The sequence below is a fragment of the Typopeltis vanoorti genome, chromosome 23, assembly GCF_054136105.1.
Source record: "Typopeltis vanoorti isolate ZY-2024b chromosome 23, IOZ_Tvanoo_1.0, whole genome shotgun sequence".
NCBI classification, from domain to species: domain Eukaryota; kingdom Metazoa; phylum Arthropoda; class Arachnida; order Uropygi; family Thelyphonidae; genus Typopeltis; species Typopeltis vanoorti.
In genome coordinates, this window is record NC_143571.1 from 57,871,948 (window position 1) to 57,889,628 (window position 17,681).

Genomic DNA, 17,681 nt, shown 5'->3' on the forward strand with positions numbered 1-17,681 from the left:
GTTGCTGCAGTATGACAGAGAGGAGTTTAGGAGGGCCATAATCGCAAATGACTTTATGCGTAGGTTATGCAGACGTTGTGATGTGGAATTCGTGGACGTGTGGAATGAGTTTGATGGGCGAAAGGATTTATACAAGATGGATGGCCTGCATTTGAATGGATTTGGTGTGCAGAGACTGGAAAAAGTGTTGCTGAATAAAGTGAAAATGGATGTGCAGAACCAGGGAAACTAGAACTACCAAGGAGGGGTGGGGGAGTGGATATGCAGACATCAGTGAGACAGTTGAGTGTAAGAATGTATATAATGTACCTGAGCCAGTACTAAGGAGAAGAAATCAGAATGGGATAGTTAGAATAACGCATCAAGATAGGGGTGAGACAAAGGGACCTCTGCATTTCATGTATACTAATGCCAGGAGTATTAGGAACAAAAAGAAATTATTTTTGGCCTTGATTGGCTCTTCCTGGCCACAGGTTATTGGCATTAGTGAAACATGGCTGATGGAAGATGATATAGTTAATGGGATAGAATATGTAGGTTATAGTGTGTTTAGGAGGGACAGAGAGAATAAAATGGAGGAAGGGAGGAGTGTTATTGATGATAGCTGATGAACTGCAGCCAAGGAGAATTGAAGTTGTATTGCAGGATAGTGAAACGAGCTCATTTGAGGCTATTTGGTGTGAGATAGAGACTGGCAGAACAAAATATGCAGTTGGGTGCTGCTATAGACCAGGTGATGGGATAGATGATGGAGATAGTATGCATAAGCAAATAGAAGCAATGAGCGGAAGGAGGGTAATTATTATTACGGGGGATTTCAACTATGGTAACATTAATTGGAAGGAGGAGTGGACACGTGAGGAAGGAACTGGATTTTATTCAATTATAAGGGATAACTATCTGTAATTGAAAATACTAGGGGTTTGAGAGTGCTTGACCTGGTAATAGCATCTGAGAATTAGACTGTAACGAATATGACCGTGTTACCACCTATTGGTGAGAGTGATTATAAGGTCTTGACCCGGGAGGTGGCTAAGGTGTGGAATTTTCGATTAAGACAGGGTATATGTGGAATTACCATGCTGGCAAGTATGACAAGTTTAGGAGATTGCTTGGTTCAGTGCCATGGCATGTAAAACTGCAAGGGCTGGATGTCGATAGAGCATGGGAAGTGGTCAAGGAGCATTTACAGGAGGTTATGGCTGATTGTATACCTAAGGTCTGAATAGTAAAACAAGTAGTGGTTAAATGGATGAATAACACCATTAAGATTGAGCTGCAAAAAAAGAAACAACTGTTTAGGGAATTTAAAGAGAAAGGCGACCTACAGGCACACGAACGGTATAAAGCGCAGGCCAGAAGGGTAACGAGTGTGGTAAAAAATGCAAAAGCAGATTATGATAGGAAACTAGCTATCAAAGCTAAAGAGGATCCCAAACAGTTCTTTCAGTATGCTGCAAGCAAAAAAAAAAAAACTGTATACGGCAGAATGATTTTAAGGAATGACATGGTAAGGAGGTCACAGAATCAGTCGATATAGTGGAATTACTGCTCGAGCACTTTGCAAGAGTATGTCATTTAGGTGGTGACATTGAAAAAAATGAAGGAACCATTGGTTTATATGGGAATTGTGATGAATGAAGTGGAGGTGAATAGTCTATTACAGAACTTTAATGTGAATACATCTGTGGGATTGGATGGTATACTGGCACGGGTCTTACGTGAAGCAGCTAAAGAATTATCAGTGCCCTTGACCATGTTTAATCTGAGTCTCGAGTCTGGTTTAGTCCAGAAGGTGTGGAAAGAGGGGAAAATAGATTCACTGCATAAAGGAGGATCCAAGACTACTGTTGCAAATTACCGACCGATCAGCATATCAGGAGTCGTTGTCAAGGTCTTGGAGAAAGTAGTCAAGGGAAAAATACAGGAATGGATTGATGAAAATGAGATACTGTACGGGGGACACCATGGCTTGGTGAAGGATAGATCATGCCTCTGTAACTTGCTCAAATTTTATAACACAGTGATGGCTGAACTGGATAAGGGTAATGGGTTTACAGTGATACTGCTAGACCTGGCTAAGGCATATGACAAGATACCACATGGAATTCTAATCAGTAAACTACCATATATGGGAATGGATAGGTGGGTGGTTGATGGTGAGATATCAGAGAGTAGTTTATTCAGAAGTAGAGTCCAAACGACAGCTTGTGACTAGTGGTGTGCTGCAGGATTCTGTTCTTGGACCACTGCTGTTTAATTTGTTCATTAACGATATAGGGAAGGATCAAAGAGGAACAGTTCATCTGTTCGCTGATGATGCAAAGTTGGTTAGGGCAATAGTGAATGCAGAAGATGTAAAAATCTTGCAGGATGACTTGGATAGGTTGGAGTTCTGGGCTTAGGAGAATGGATGTCAATTTAATGTGACAAAATGTAAGGTTATGCATTTTGGGGTGAAAAGATTAGCAGCAGTATACCACGTTTGTGGAACTGTATTCCAGGAGATTGATGAGGCCAGGGCCTTTGGAGTGTTGGTGGATAGAGAGTTGAAGTTTAGGGGGCACATTGCAAAAGTGACTAAATCAGCTCATCAACTTACTTGGTTGTTGAAAAATACTTTGACTAGCAGAGACAAGCATGTTATTGTACCTCTGTACCGAGCGTTGATAAGACCTCATCTTGACTACTGTGCCCAGATTTGGTCACCTAGGTTTCTTCTTGATGGGTAAGAGGTGGAGAGGATCCAGAGGCGAGTGATCAAGATGATACCAGGTCTATGGAATGAACCTTATGAGAATAGGTTGAAGATTTGTGGGTTGCAGAAATTGGTTGATAGGGCAGAAAAGGGGAGATATAATTGAGACATTCAAATTGCTAAAGGGTTTCTATAGGATTAATTCAGAGGATATTTTTGAGATCAGGACTTGTGTTGGGAGAACTAGGGGACACCTATGGAAGTTGGGCAAGAGTGTGGTTAGCAAGGGTGTTAGAGCTGGGTTCTTTACTTTTAGAGTGGTAAATGAGTGGAATAAGCTGCCAGAGTCTGTTGTGGGTGCTATGACAGTGAGTGAGTTCAAGGCAAGGTATGATAGATACTCTGGAATGTCGTATAGTCAGAACCGGCAATAGGGTCTTTGCTACCCGCTTGCAATTTCTATCTAAGCACCCCTGTAACGATCCAGTCGTGTGTGGTTATTTTACGATAATAAAATTTTAAATTATTTTAAATTTCTTAAATAAATTTTGACAGAACAGCCACACGTTGGTTGGTTCGCTAAATGTAATGAACTGGGGGTGTTGACTAGGCAGCATATTCGTTAAAAACCCGAATATTCAAAAAATTCTCAAAAGTTAAAGCAAATTTTGATAAAGCCACTTCATTTTAATCGTTGAATATAATAATACGGGGATTATTGCCTCACCGACCGAATCGCTAACAAAATTAAAATGAATTTTAATTAAAGTTAAAATTTATTTGAACTAAAATTTAAAAAATTCTTGAATTTTACTCAATTCTTAGTAACTTATAAAATTTTTTTAATAATTTTTATAAGTTGAACTTTTTAGGAAAATAAAAGAAACTCAAGCTAGATGAGAAAATAAGAAAATAATTCAGAAATAATTAGAACATTTAATATAAGTATTCAAAAAATAACATCTTTACAGAATGACAGAAAATAAATTAAATTACATAAATATACTTGAAATTTTTTAAATTAAAATTTTAGGGTTTTTGATTTCACAAAATTAGAAATAATGGTCTTAACATCTAATTCCGCAGATATATATTGTTCACTTGCTATTAACAGTAACAAGTATGTCACAAGCATCTTTGTGACCTACTTGTTCTTAAGTAGGTTTTAATCAATTTCAACTTGGAAAAGTAACGTTCACCGCTCGCTACACTAACAGGTAAGGTTAATAGTATTCTTAAAGCAATTGAAAAGTAGGGAAAGATAAATTATTGGACACAATAAAATTAAGAATATCGAAAGGGTTTTGAATATTTAAATTATCCTTCCGAAAAATATCCGGGAAAGCACATAACTCGTCATATAGTTCTGTTGTATTTACGTCTTTATTGTCGCCGTCCTTCAAGAGAATCTCTAAATCGTCACAATTTTTTCGTAAATCTTCGTTATTAATTTGTAGTAATCTGTACAAGAAATTGTAATTATCATAATATGTTTTTAGTTGTTCAAATCGTTCTATTAACGAACGCATTGCAGCGTCTAGAAGTGTAGAAAACACATTCACTCTAAATTTATCTTGTGGCGTTTCGTCATGATGCTCGTAGTCAAATTGTCGTATCTTCTTTCGTCGTCGAACTTCCATACCAGTTTTAAATTCTTGTTCTCCATCCACCTCTTCACTCAGTTCTTTTGCCGTTTTTAGAACTTCTTTAAAATTTGTATCTGATCGATACTCTTGTAAGAATATTTCTAAGTTTTCGATAGATTCTAAAGCAAGTGTAATGTTCATATTTTTGTCTTGAAGCATTTTACTCACAGGGTTTATTCTGGTAAGTAAATCATGCCAAGATATAAGAGAGCAAATAAATTTGTAGTCCTTTATTTTAGCACATGTTTGTGCTTCATGCTGAGTTTCTTTATTAAAATTTTCATTATTTAAAATTTCAAAAAGTGCATCGTAAATTTCTCCTAACTGATATCGTAGAGGGCGGATTGCATTAATTTTACTTTCCCATCGCGTTTCTGATGGCTGTATCAATGTTAATTTTTTTACGAACTTTAAAAGGATTGCCCAACGTTTGTATGAGAATGAAAAGAAATTGTATATTTCTTGAATAATTGCAAAGAAACTAATTGTATCTGCATTCACTTTGGCTGCATCGTTAATGATTAAATTTAGAGTATGAGCAGCACATGGCACGTAAAAAGTTCGAGGATTTTTGTTCAAAAGCAAATTTTGGAGCCCATATTTTTCCCTTTCATATTTGCCCAATTGTCATACCTCACATGTCTTCAATGGGAATGTTCCATTTTCCCATTTGTTCCATTATTGTTGCACATAAACCATGTCCTGTGGAATGTGATATATCTGCAAAACCTAAAAATGTTTTGCAGATATATCACATGTGTACAGTCTAAAATTATGGAATAATATTTAGATTTTCGAATTGATAATAAAATTGTATCCCTGATGTTACTTAAAGTTTCCAATATTTCATTTTGACTTACTCAAATAGTGTACTCTATTGTTTTGTTGTAGGGCCCTTACAACATGATTTTGAATTATGGGATCAAACTTCGCAAACAGTTCGACTAATTTTAAAAAATTGCCGTTATTCCTTTCATATAATTTATCAGATGATCTGCGAAAAGCTAAATTTTGGCTACCAAGGAATTTTATAATTTCAATCAAGCGTTCTAAAACACTCGTCCAATGTTTCATTTCCATTTCATACATGCTTTGAGTCTGGCAATCAACAGTAGTTTTGTTTTTTAAATTTTCATCAAGTTTCATTTTAAGAAATTGTTCATGTGAGTTAAATTAGTCTCATGTCTATGCAAAGTTGTACTTACATTTCTCCAATCGTTATAACCTTCTACAAGACTACTTGATTTTGTTGCAAACGAAAAGTTTACAACAAAAGCAAAAAACAGGATTTAAAGTTTCGGAATAAATGAGCCATGTTCTTGGCACGAGCTCACTGATTTCCATTTTTCTATTATAATACGTATCGCCAAATTTACGACTATATGTATCTCTGTGATATATTTTTCTTTTGAACAGGCCCCATTTCAATTAAAACAACTCGAAAATTTTCACCTGAGTCTAAATTTATGGAGACTAGCAATGTGTTAATTTCGTCATTCCTTTTAATCATAAAATCAACTACAACTAAATCTTCTCTTAACTCTTTTTCACTTAAATCATGCGTCTTTGTATCTTGTTCAAATAGTTGCAATAGTACTTTCATGAAAACTGGATGATGTGCACGGTTCTTCAACTCTAATTTCTGATGTATCGAGTTGGTTACAATCTGCATCAGAATATATTAATATTTTAACAAATTTCTTAAGTGCCCCAGTTTGTTTCTTAATATCTGCTTCTTTCGCAGCATGACGTTTACGATTTTGTGCACTGAATAACTTTTTTTAATTTTTGATTCCATTTCTATTTTATACCCACAAGAAATTATTACACAACACGACACAGAGACGAAATAATAGTCGGCAATGCACTACTGTCAGTAGCCTACTGAGATGCGTACAATATGACTGATTAACTAGCAACAAATGTTTTGTACGAAAATTCGTTTCTGCACATAAAAACTCTTCACCGTTTCACTTTAGATATACTGCAGTAGACACAACATTCTGCAGGCAAGCATTTAGCCTGCTCTCGCTGCAAAATTGTAACCAGCTGGCTGATCAAAGAGGCAGCAACATACAATTTTTTTAAATTTTTATTCGGTGTATCCGGCCTTATTTATTTTAATATTGATCATTCTAAGAATTTTTTGTTCTTATGCTAAAAATTTTGTTTCTTAAAATTGAGCTTATGAACCGCGACCAGGCGGCGGCGCCACTTAGTAGAGTTGCCCACATGCCCGCTTCCACCGGCCCTGCGTATAGTTGTGTGGACATGATGTTTAGGGACTCTCTGGAGTTGCCCATAATAATACTAATCATGGTATATCCATTTCCTTTTTCTAACTTAGTGGTAACAAAGAATATGAGAAAGTGGCTAAAACGTGACCTTCCCTTAATAAACCCATGCTCTTCATTGCAAAGTAGAGATTCTCTTCAACCTTTCTGAATGCGAGCCCTAACCAATTTTTCCAAAATCTTCACCACCACTCCTGAGATACTAATTAGTGGATAGTTGGATATATCAAGCTTTGCATCGCCCTTGTGCAATGAGATTACCATATATTATTTCCACTTCTGTGGAATATTCCCTGTTCTGAGACTAAAATTATATAGCCTGGTAAATGGAATAGCCAGTTTAGTTAAACATTGTTTTACATCAGTGACAATATTCCATCAATTCCTATTGCAGAATTCTTATTCAGTTTGTGCAAGAATTCTAGTACTTCCACCTCATCCACATGAGTTTCCTCATACAGTGAAGAGGTAGGGGTGAGTTAAATGTTCCATATATCAGGTTGATTTCTTTAGCAAAATGGCTGCTCATTAGTTGAACAATCACTTCTACATCAGTCGCCCATATACCATCTGCATTCAGTAAAGTTATTCTTTCATATTTATTCATTCTTTTATTTGCAGTATATTAATAGAAGCAGTGCCAGTTTCTTTCATACTCATAGCTTTCCGTACAGCAGTTGTGACTCTTATGGCCTGCTACTTATACTTTTAGTAACGGACATCATCCTTATGCATACGATTTTCCTTCCACATCATATTTTTACGAATCTCTTGCTTAATTAGTTTTCTCTTTTGCCATTACCACCTATAGAAAATCACCTACAGAAGTATTGCTTCTTGTCATTGCTAGTGCAGGATCAGTGTTCATAGTGATGTCGAACTTCTCTCTTATAAATTCATCAAGGACGTGCAAACTGTGATCAGAGAAATCAAATCATTTCTATTGTAGGTATTATTCCTGGAAAAATTTTCATGTGACTCCTTTAAATAAATATTAATTTTTATGGCTATTTTTGTTTTGGAGTACCACTTTTTATAATGTCATTGACTTTTTACGTGAATTTTAGGACATTACTGATGTTTGAAAGATAAAGTACATTAAGAATATATGGGAAGAATAATTTTGAACATACCTTTGTAGGATATTCCTGGTTGTCTTCTTATTGAGTGGCATAGGGCGTCTTCTCAGCCCACCTTTAAAATCCCGGGTTTTAAAATTCACATACTTCTTTCATCACCTGCAATTCTCCCACATCTCTATCTCCACATTTCCAACCTTCCCCCTTACTTTCAGTCATACTCAGTAGTAATACAAATGTATATCGCCATACGTCGGATGCTGCTCAATAAGAAGACAACCAGGAACATCCTACAAAGGTATGTCCAAAATTATTCTTTCCATATATTCTTAATGTATCTATCTTTAAAAAATCAGTAATGCCCTAAAAATCGAGTAAAAAGCCAATGACATTATAAAAAGGGGTACTCCTAAACAAAAATAGCCACAAAAATTAATAATTTGTATTGTATACCAAATTTTCTTTAGTAGTGGCACCATCAGTGGTATAAGGCACAAAACAGAAGTAAATGAAATCTATGATATCCTCAATCGATTGGTTTTTAGAGGTATATATGGTAGTTGTTTACCACAGTCTGCCTATTGGATAAAAAAACATTCATCACACAAATATCTTCCACCAGCCTGACGCCTACAATTATTCCTGTTATAAGAACGAGACAGAGTAATGATTTGTGTGTGTTATTGTTGTGGATACTACAATCCCACTGGCTCATTGACGATCTAGCTTGATTTTCATGACAGTCGAAATTAGGCATGCTAATCACCTGAAGAATAGCATAGAAAAAGACTATAGTCAGTGGGTATAATAGAACTTATAACATTCTTTCTATGGGTGGCACAGTGCTGTAGATGCAAACGTTATTTCCAGAGGCAACTCATAAATAAAACCTTTAATGTCTTATTTTCCCTAGAGGGATATGTGAAGCACCTTTGGCTAATTTTTGGAAACCGGTTAGGCTGTTTCCATTCTTAGCTGGCAGTAAAGCTGAACCGATGGTTAATGATGATTTTCAATGCATCAGGATGAAACTATAAAGGCAACTGCTGCCAAATCTTGATTCTAAATCGTAACACTCACTATTGTTTTGAATAATAAAATCTACAGTTACATTTCCTGAATTTTGCAGTTAAGAATCTTAGTATATGGGATAAAATGTCCTTACCTGAGGGAGAGATTGACTAACTCAAGAATCAGCTGAAAAAATGGTTAGAAAAACAAGTTCTCTTATTCGAACCTGTAATAGTCTTTTTTCCTTCTTCTGGTAACCTGGAGTTATGATACTATAAAAGGCTGGACTAACAGGTTCTACGCTCCCCCCCCACACACTAAACTTTTGCAAAAAGCTTCATGAACAAAAATTTACTTCTTGTAAAAAATAAAATAAAATAAAAACTTCCGTTCATAATAAAAATGAAAACAAATTCTTCCTTTTTTTTGGTTGTGTTGCGCTTATTAGTGTGGACAAATTCGTTTCAGCAATAAAACGGTTCAGTGAAAATTACAATGACAACAATAGCATGCATTGAATGGATTAAAGGTTTTTACAATACAGAAATTACAGTCATTGCTCTCATGATTGCCATTGACCAATACATTAAGTCTTTGACACTGCCAAAGTCGAATGGTGTTTAAATACGCTGCACAGGGAATAAAGCTAAATAGCTCTACTTATGAAAAGAAAACTGAGAAAATGAAACTTTGTTCAAGATAATGTAGCACTTTGGAGATCAGGTTTTCATTCAGAGCACTAGGCAGCCAGAAGAAAGACCTAAGTCCGATTCTAGTTGCTGACTAGAGGAACTTGTCTTTCTTCGCCTGATTCCAGTTACTTGATCTCTGGTATGGCCAACGGTCTTTTATTCTCAGAAATTCTAGTTTTTCATCGCATAATCGTAAGAAAATCGACAGCCTACTATTTCAGATGAGACTGCAGCTGGTGTCTGCTATGCTCTCTTCACTGAATGCCATTTAATATCATTTATAGTTTTGGTCAACTATCTCTGATTTGCTAAACGTGGAAATTGAATGCCCCTCATTCTCTGAAAAAGTTAAGGATAAAACATCCTCGCCTAGTCCATTTGGGAAAAAAAAATGAGTTCGCGGATTTATTTATTTTATTTTAGGAGAACTAGATCTAGAGTTAAATAGATCACAATCGTCAGCATGTAAAATTCTGAAGTAATTTTCAGGATACTAGTATTGATATTGAAAATTTAGGATTGGACAGTGACAAATTGCTGTAAAAATATCATTTATTAAAGAATAAATTTTTAATAGAAAATGGCTTAGAAATATCCACTTCACACTCTCTGGCCTTGCCAACTAAAGAAACGTTTCCTAACCTTTCTTCAACCGGTTGGAGAGCATATCCGTTCCCCAACCGGTTTTGGCTGGGGAGCGGATACGCTAACCACTCAGCCAACCAGGCCGGCGATTATGAATGGACACTAGCTGAGATGTGCTAAGGAAAAGAATTTTTTTTTTGAATGTGTGGGTTGACTTTGAGGGATGGATGGAGCTGTATACAAGAGAGGAGCTACATTTAAATGTATTTGATGTGAGTCAGCTGGAGAAACTGTTGCTGCAAGGAGAGAGGTGACAGAAGTGAATGGAAGACCTGAGGAAGAAGAGGTGAGTTGAACAGCAGATGAGATAGGATAGGAAGGGTTGTGAATTTCGAAGGGAGTGACACTCTTAAGTAAAGAGAAGGAACACAAGGCAATCTTGTAAAAGAAGGTCTTGGTGGCTAGGGAGGCATTGCATGATAAGAGTAAATGATGGATACAGAGCAGATTTATGTGTACATGAAAGGAGTGAAATTAACAGGAATGTATAGGAAACAAACAGGTTTGAGGTGAGGTGTAAAGTGAGACAGATGAGAGAGCAGGGAGGGGTTGTCATATCTGAGGAGCGGGATTGGGGAAGCTTGGTATTGAATCACAAATAAGCTAGTATGTATATATGTTTATAAATGCCCAAAGCATGTGAAATAAAGGAAATGAAATTGTAACATTAATGGAATGTATTCGGCCAAAAATATTTGGAATAACCGAGACATGGTTAGAGGTGGATGACATTCTGACAGTAATAGAGATGGATGGCAATGATGTTTTTCGTGAGGATAGGTAAGACAGAAGGGTAAGAGTGCTTTGAAGGTAGCAGAGGGATTATCTCCATCTGTGGCGGAGATGAAGGGAGTGAACAGTGGCAGTGATTTTCAAGCAGTATGGTGTGAGAATAAGATAATCAGAATGAAATATTTAGTTGAGTTTTGCTATAGTCCTGGTAATGTGAAAGGCAGTGAAAAGGAAATGTACAGGCAAATTGGTTTAGCTAATAAGAAAAGGATTAAAGCCTTATAGCTCAGTGGTATAGTCCTTTAGTCAGAAAGACCTCGGTTCAATTCCAGTCCATGACGCGAGGAAACTTTATCTGGTCTCTTTCGACTAAAGGTGAGTTAGTCTGTCTCATACAGAAGTAGAGGGTTTTTTCACCTGGACAATCGGATTTTTCATCCCTCAGAACAGGCAAACACACTCATGAACACACACACACAGATCTACAATCATAAAATGCATACGTAATTCCTCACTAGGAGGGCTCAACCAGTCCTAAGGGATGGTGAAGTAACCGTGAAACCTGATACGAGTAAGTAAATAAAAATAAGAAAAGGGTGATCATTATGGGTGATTTTTAATTATAATATAGACTGGAATGAAGAGACAATATCTGGGGGGTTGGAAGAGAATAATTTCAATTTTTGAGGGACAACTATCTTTAACGGGGGGGGGCACACAGGAATCAAGGGCCACTATTTATAATCCTTTATTCGAACAGGTTGCCAGGTTGGTCGATCTCTGGCATGACCAAATGGGTTATTTCTCCTGGAAACTTTGGTTTTTCATCCTGTAAATTCAAAAAAATTGCTCCTAAAAGCCCCACTATTTCAGACAATAAATATAGTGTTAGTATTAATGACCACGAGATGGGGGAATTTGACAGCCGCCTCTCTTGACTGGATAGAAAGCTATCTCTAATTGGCTACTGGTGGAGAAAGAACCTCTCCTCAGTATCCAAAAGTTCGGTAGGCCTAAAACAGCCGCACTTACTCCCTCTAGGGGAATAAAATGCGTTAGAGGAATTAAGTTTTTCAAAATAACTACTTAAGAAATAATACAAGAGGCCTGAATAGCTCAGTGGAAGCGGCGCTTACATCTTCTGCACTAGGCTGCCCGAAGAGAGGCTTCAGTTCAAGTCTAGTCACTGACTGGAGGAACTTTTTCTTCCACCAGTATCGGAGTTAGTCGATGTCTGGCACTGGCAAGCGTGTTTTTTTCTCTCAGAGAATCGGGTTTTTCATCCTATGAACTCAAGAAAATCAACTGTTGTACTCACATTAATTCAGACAATAACATATCCTGTTAGGGTTAGCCACCAAGATTTGGTAATACTGGCTTGCTGGTCTCTTCATCGGTGGTGGCTTATAATTAGTGGTAGTCATGGGCCAGCTATCTGATTGACTACCTGTGGATATTGAACTGCCCACTCAGTCTCCCTTTTATTCCACCATTCCTTTTATTCCTCTTATTTCCTTATAGGGATAGACCAGGCCTTTTAAATCTATCTAGCATTTGGAGACTGAGTGGGCAGTTCAATCTTGACTGGTAGCCAATCAGAGATAGCTGGCCCATGATTATCGCTAATTTTAAGCGGCCACTGATGAAGGGACAGGTAAGCAAGTGACGACACCTCTTCGTACCTAACTGTAACACTATGTTACTGTATGAAATAATGTGGACAATCTATGATCGATTTTCTTCAGTTTACGGCATGATAAATCCGAATTTCTGGGAGAAAATACTCGCTTGCCTGTGCCAGAGATCGACTAACTCTGGAACCAGTGGAAGCCTATCTTCAACCACTTTTTATAATCCCTTCGTCGAACATGTTCCAGGGTTAGTCGATCTTTGGCACGGCCAAAGGGATTTTTTCTCCTGGAAACTCCGGGTTTTTGTGCATCTCAACAGTGAATCTTACTGTTGATAAAGTAGTAGTAGTAGTATATTTACTGTGCAAGTTTTGAAGTTAGGGTATATGAAAATACCCGGGATTTAATTAAAATCTAGAAAATCCCACATCGATTTCCAAATGTAATGGACGAAGGCGCTCAGTCTACTCCCTTTGGAGAACGAAAATATGTTGGAAATTCCATTATTTATTAGTTATTATTATTATTATTGAACAATCCCCTCAGTCTCGAAAAATTAGATAGGGCTAAATCGCCTACTCACTACAGGTTTAAAAGTCTTTAGCGAATTTTGTTATTTTTTAGAAACCAAGCTATTAAAATTATTTCACTCTTTATGAAACCTCCTATTTACAGCAAGGTTGCATATTTATGCAATTTTTGAAATATGGGAACTATATTAGTGTTTCCAAAAAGTTCCCGAAAATATAAGTATCATTTTGAGTAAAAATGACAATATTGATTTAATCTTAACGTGATATTGTTCGTTTTGGGCAGCGTGGTGTGTCTGTGTGATTTTTGGTGTGATTTCCGCTTTATTTACACTAGTATTTTAAAGATACGATTGGTAGTGTAGCACTGGCGCCAATGTGACGAAAAACAATGGCGTCCAAAAGTTTGCCGTCTTTGTTCAAAAACTTTAATATAATGGGGCTCGTTCAGTGTAACATGTGCGGGATGTATGCTTTTCCGAAAGAGGCTGGAGTTTGGATAGATAATGATAGTGGTGGGAGACCGTGCCGAAAGTGTAAGGAAAGTGAGGAATTGAAGTGTGTGTCAGGTCGTGAGATTGTTGTTGTAGAAGGAAGCCAGCATGTGAGAGAAAGTAGTGGTTTGATAGGAAATTGCGATGTTGTACAAGATAGCAATGAGAGCAGTGATGAAAGCGAGAGTGCAAGTAATTATACACAGAGAGAAAATGGTTTGAATGATGAAAAAAATGTGGAATTAGTTGTATTGAGTGAGATCGCACGGTTACGCGGAGTAATACATAGGATGAAGTGCAGTTGGAGCGACTGCAAAACTCTTTCTCGAGCGCTTCGCTAACGGAAATAAGGAAGTGTATGAAAGAAAAAATAAGCTAATGATTGGGATTGTTTCAGAAATAAAGGAAAGAGTGTTGTACGATGACTCGTTAGTAAGATGTGTGATAGTTGAGAGTTTGACTAAAACGTGCTTACTGGATGCGAAAATTAAGCATGTAAATGAGAGTATTAGAGTGCAACAGCAGAAGGTGAAAGAAATGGTAGTCGTGGCAGGAAAGGATGATTTGAAAGGAGATAAATTTGATATGAGAGAGGACTTGAAGCAATTATTAGAGGTAGCGAAAGAAAAGAGTGACAGAGTTAGGATAGTGAGTCTGTTCCCGCGGTATGACAGAGAAGAGTTTAGAAGGAGGGCCATAATCGCAAATGACTTCATGCGCAGGTTATGCAGACGGTGTGGTGTGCAGTTTGTGGACGTAAGAAGTGAGTTTGATGGGCGAAAGAATTTGTACAAGACGGATGGCTTGTATTTGAATGTATTTGGTGGCAGAAGACTGGAAAAAGTGTTTCTGAATGAAGGGAAAGTGGATGTGCAAAATCAGGGAAACTAGAACTATTAAGGATGGGGGGGAAGTGGATATGCAGACATCAGTGAGGCAGTTGAGTGTAAGAATGTATATAATGTGCCTGAGCCAGTATAAAGGACAAGAAATTAGAACGGGATAGTTAGTATAACGCATCAAGATAGGGGTGTGACATATAAAGCGCAGGCCAGAATGGTAACGAGTGTGGTAAGAAAAGCAAAAAAAAGTAAGAAAAAAAAGTAAGAAAAGCAAAAGCGGATTATGAAAGGAAATTAGCCATCGAAGCTAAAGAGAATCCCAAACATTTCTTTAATATGCTGTAAGTAAAAGAAAAACAGTACATGGCAGAATGATTTTAAAGAATGCCAATGGTAGGGAGGTCACTGAATCAGTCGATATAGTGGAATTACTGAGTGAGCACTTTGCAAGATTATATCGTCCAGTTGGTGATATTGAAGGAATGATGGAGATATTAGTTTATACGGGAATTCTGGTAAATGAAGTGGAAGTGAACAGTCTATTACATAACCTTAATGTGAATACATTTATGTGAATGGATGGCATACCAGCACGGGTTTTATGTGAAACGGCTAAGAATTGTCAGTGCCCTTGACCATATTGTTTAATCTGAGTCTCGAGTCTGGTTTAGTCCCGAAGGGGTGGAAAGAGGGGAAAATAGTTCCACTGCATAAAGGAGGATCCAAGATTACTGTTGCAAATTACCGACCGATCAGCATATTAGGAGTCGTTGTCAAGGTCTTGGAGAAAGTAGTCAAGGGAAAAATACAGGAATGGATTGATGAAAATAAGATACTGTATCGCGGACAGCATGGTTTTGTGAAGGGTAGATCATGCCTCAGTAACTTGCTCAAGTTTTATAACACAGTGATGGCTGAACTGGATAAGGGTAATGGATTTACAGTGATACTGCTGGATCTGGCTGAGGCCTTTGACCAGATACCACATGGAATTGTAATCCTAAACTGCAACATATTGGAAGGGGGTATAGAGTTGGTGAGATGGATAGGAGGCTGGTTGATGGAGAGATATCAGGGAGTAGTTTACTCAGGAGTAGAGTCCAAAAGACGACCTGTGACTAGTGGTGTGCCGCAGGGTTCTGTTCTTGGACCACTCCTGTTTAATTTGTTCATTAACGATATAGGGAAGGATCTAAGAGGAACAGTTCATTTGTTCGCTGATGATGCAAAGTTGGTCAGGGCAATAGTGAATGCAGAAGATGTCAAAATTTTGCAGGATGATGTGGATGATGATATATTGGAGTTCTGGGCTAAGGAGAATGGATGAAAATTTAATGTGACATAAGTTAAGGTTATGCATTTTGGGGTGAAAAGATTAGCAGCAGTATACCACGTTTGTGGAACTGTAGTCCAGGAGATTGATGAGGTCAGGGACTTGGGAGTGTTGGTGGATAGGAGATAAAGTTTAGGGGACACATTGCAAAAGTGGCTAAATCAGCTCATGAAATCACTTGGATGCTGAAGAATACTTTGACGAGCAGAGACAAGCAAGTTATTGTTCCTCTGTATCGAGCCTCGATAAGACCCCATCTCGACTACTATAACCAGATTTGGTCATGTAGGTTTCTTCTTGATGGGGAGGATGTTGAGAGGATCCAGAAGCGAGTGACCAAGATGATAGCAGGTCTATGGAATGAACCTTATGAGAACAGGTTGAAGATTTGTTGGTTGTAAAAATTGGTTGATAGGCGGAAAAGGGGAGAAATGATTGAGACATTCCAATTGCTGAAGGGTTTCAATAGGATTAATTCAGAGGATATTTTTGAGAACAAGACTGGTGGAAGGAGTAGGGGACATCAATGGAAGCTGGGCAAGAGTGTGGTTAGCAATGGTGTTAGAGCTAGGTTTTTTACTTTTAGAGTGGTGAATGAGTGTGAATAAGCTGCCAGAATCTGTTATGGCTGCTAAGACAGTGAATGAGTTCAAGGGAAAGTATGATAGATACTGTGTGAATGTCGAATAGTTGTGATGGACATGATGTTTAGGGCCTCACTCGATGAATCTAAGGACTCCTTGGAATCGACCGTAATAATAGTAATATTATTACATGGTTGTTTCTTAGAAAATGCAGCTATTAGCTAAAAATCTGAGAAATAGCTTTTAGTCTCTGATTGAAGGAACTTTAAGTCTTTCTTTGACCGGATCCTGAGTTAATCGATTGAGTTTCTCCCGGAAACTCAAGTCTTTCGTTCTGTAATCTTAAGAAAATATTTTGTTAAGAGTGGCTACCAGTAGAGATTGAACTGCCCACTCAGTCTCTAAAAGTTAGTTAGGACTAAAACCGCCTCTCCTACCCCTATAAGGGAATAAAAAAAAAAAACGCGTTTGTTGATTTTTTTTCTATATTTCTGAGGATTGCATAATGTAATGACGGGCACTTTTGATAAAAGTTCCGAGTGGAATGAGTATGCTTATAGAGGGAGCAAGTATCGGCTGTTAAAAAGAGTAGTATGTTGATGTTTAAGTACGCGATGGCCTATGGTATTTGTTTTTTACAGTAATTTTGGTGATCAGACTTTTACATTTTTCTTTTGCAATTTCTTATATAAACACTGGATATAAAAACTTGCATTCGGTTCCAGATCTTCCAAGTAATTCCGTAACAGCAATATTCATTAAATTTCTGAATATGGATCATGTTAATTCTGATGAAACTGAAACCACAAAAGAGAAACTTTTGCGTCTGATGAAAAAGAAAGACGAAATTGAAGAGGAAATATCTGAACTTAGTGATATTTTAAAGCAGGTGTGTATTCTTACCATGAATTTGATAGAATATTAGGTTAAGACCGTGAGGGTTGCGTTAGTATTGTTTTTGAATTACTGTGTATTTTGCTGTTTAAATGCGCAAGGATTTTCTGCCAGCTTGCATGTTTTGCGGTCTGAAAAATCCTGGGTTTCCATTAGGGGTAAATCCTTCCACCTCCATACGAAATAGATTAACTTACCTTCAACTGAAATACCCTGATAAATGCTCTTCGCATCCTAGACAGGATTTACACCCTCATCTTTCCAAGTAAAGAGCATTGTCGATACCGACTTAGCGGCACATTTGAATTTTACTTCCATGTTTGCGTGGATGGCCAGAATCGTGCACTTTTGTGGACTGATGATTCTTATCATTGCCTTGGGGGAAGGTGAGAACATCACATGAAAGTGGTATGGAGAAACGTAATACTTAGTTATGGGAACATGGTGGGATTAAATTTACGTTGATGACTTCTAAAAGTGAACAGAAAACGTAGTATTTCTGTGTTAATTTTTTTTGTTAAGTAAGAAATAAAAATTCATAAGAAAGATAAACCAAGAACCTAACATAAATTTCAC

The 17,681-nt window shown here is 37.4% G+C and overlaps 1 protein-coding gene across 2 annotated transcripts in view; it reads left to right on the top strand.

Annotated features, from left to right (window-relative positions):
- Positions 1-16,800: 16,800 nt before the first annotated feature.
- LOC150093877 (26S proteasome non-ATPase regulatory subunit 9) overlaps positions 16,801-17,681 on the top strand; it is a 75,420-nt gene continuing 74,539 nt past the window's right edge. For both annotated transcript variants that reach the window (XM_090412996.1, XM_090412997.1), the window contains exon 1: positions 16,801-17,100. In XM_090412996.1, the coding sequence (XP_090269122.1) occupies positions 16,984-17,100 (117 nt within the window). In that variant the 5' untranslated portion in view covers positions 16,801-16,983. The remainder of the gene's footprint in view (positions 17,101-17,681) is intronic.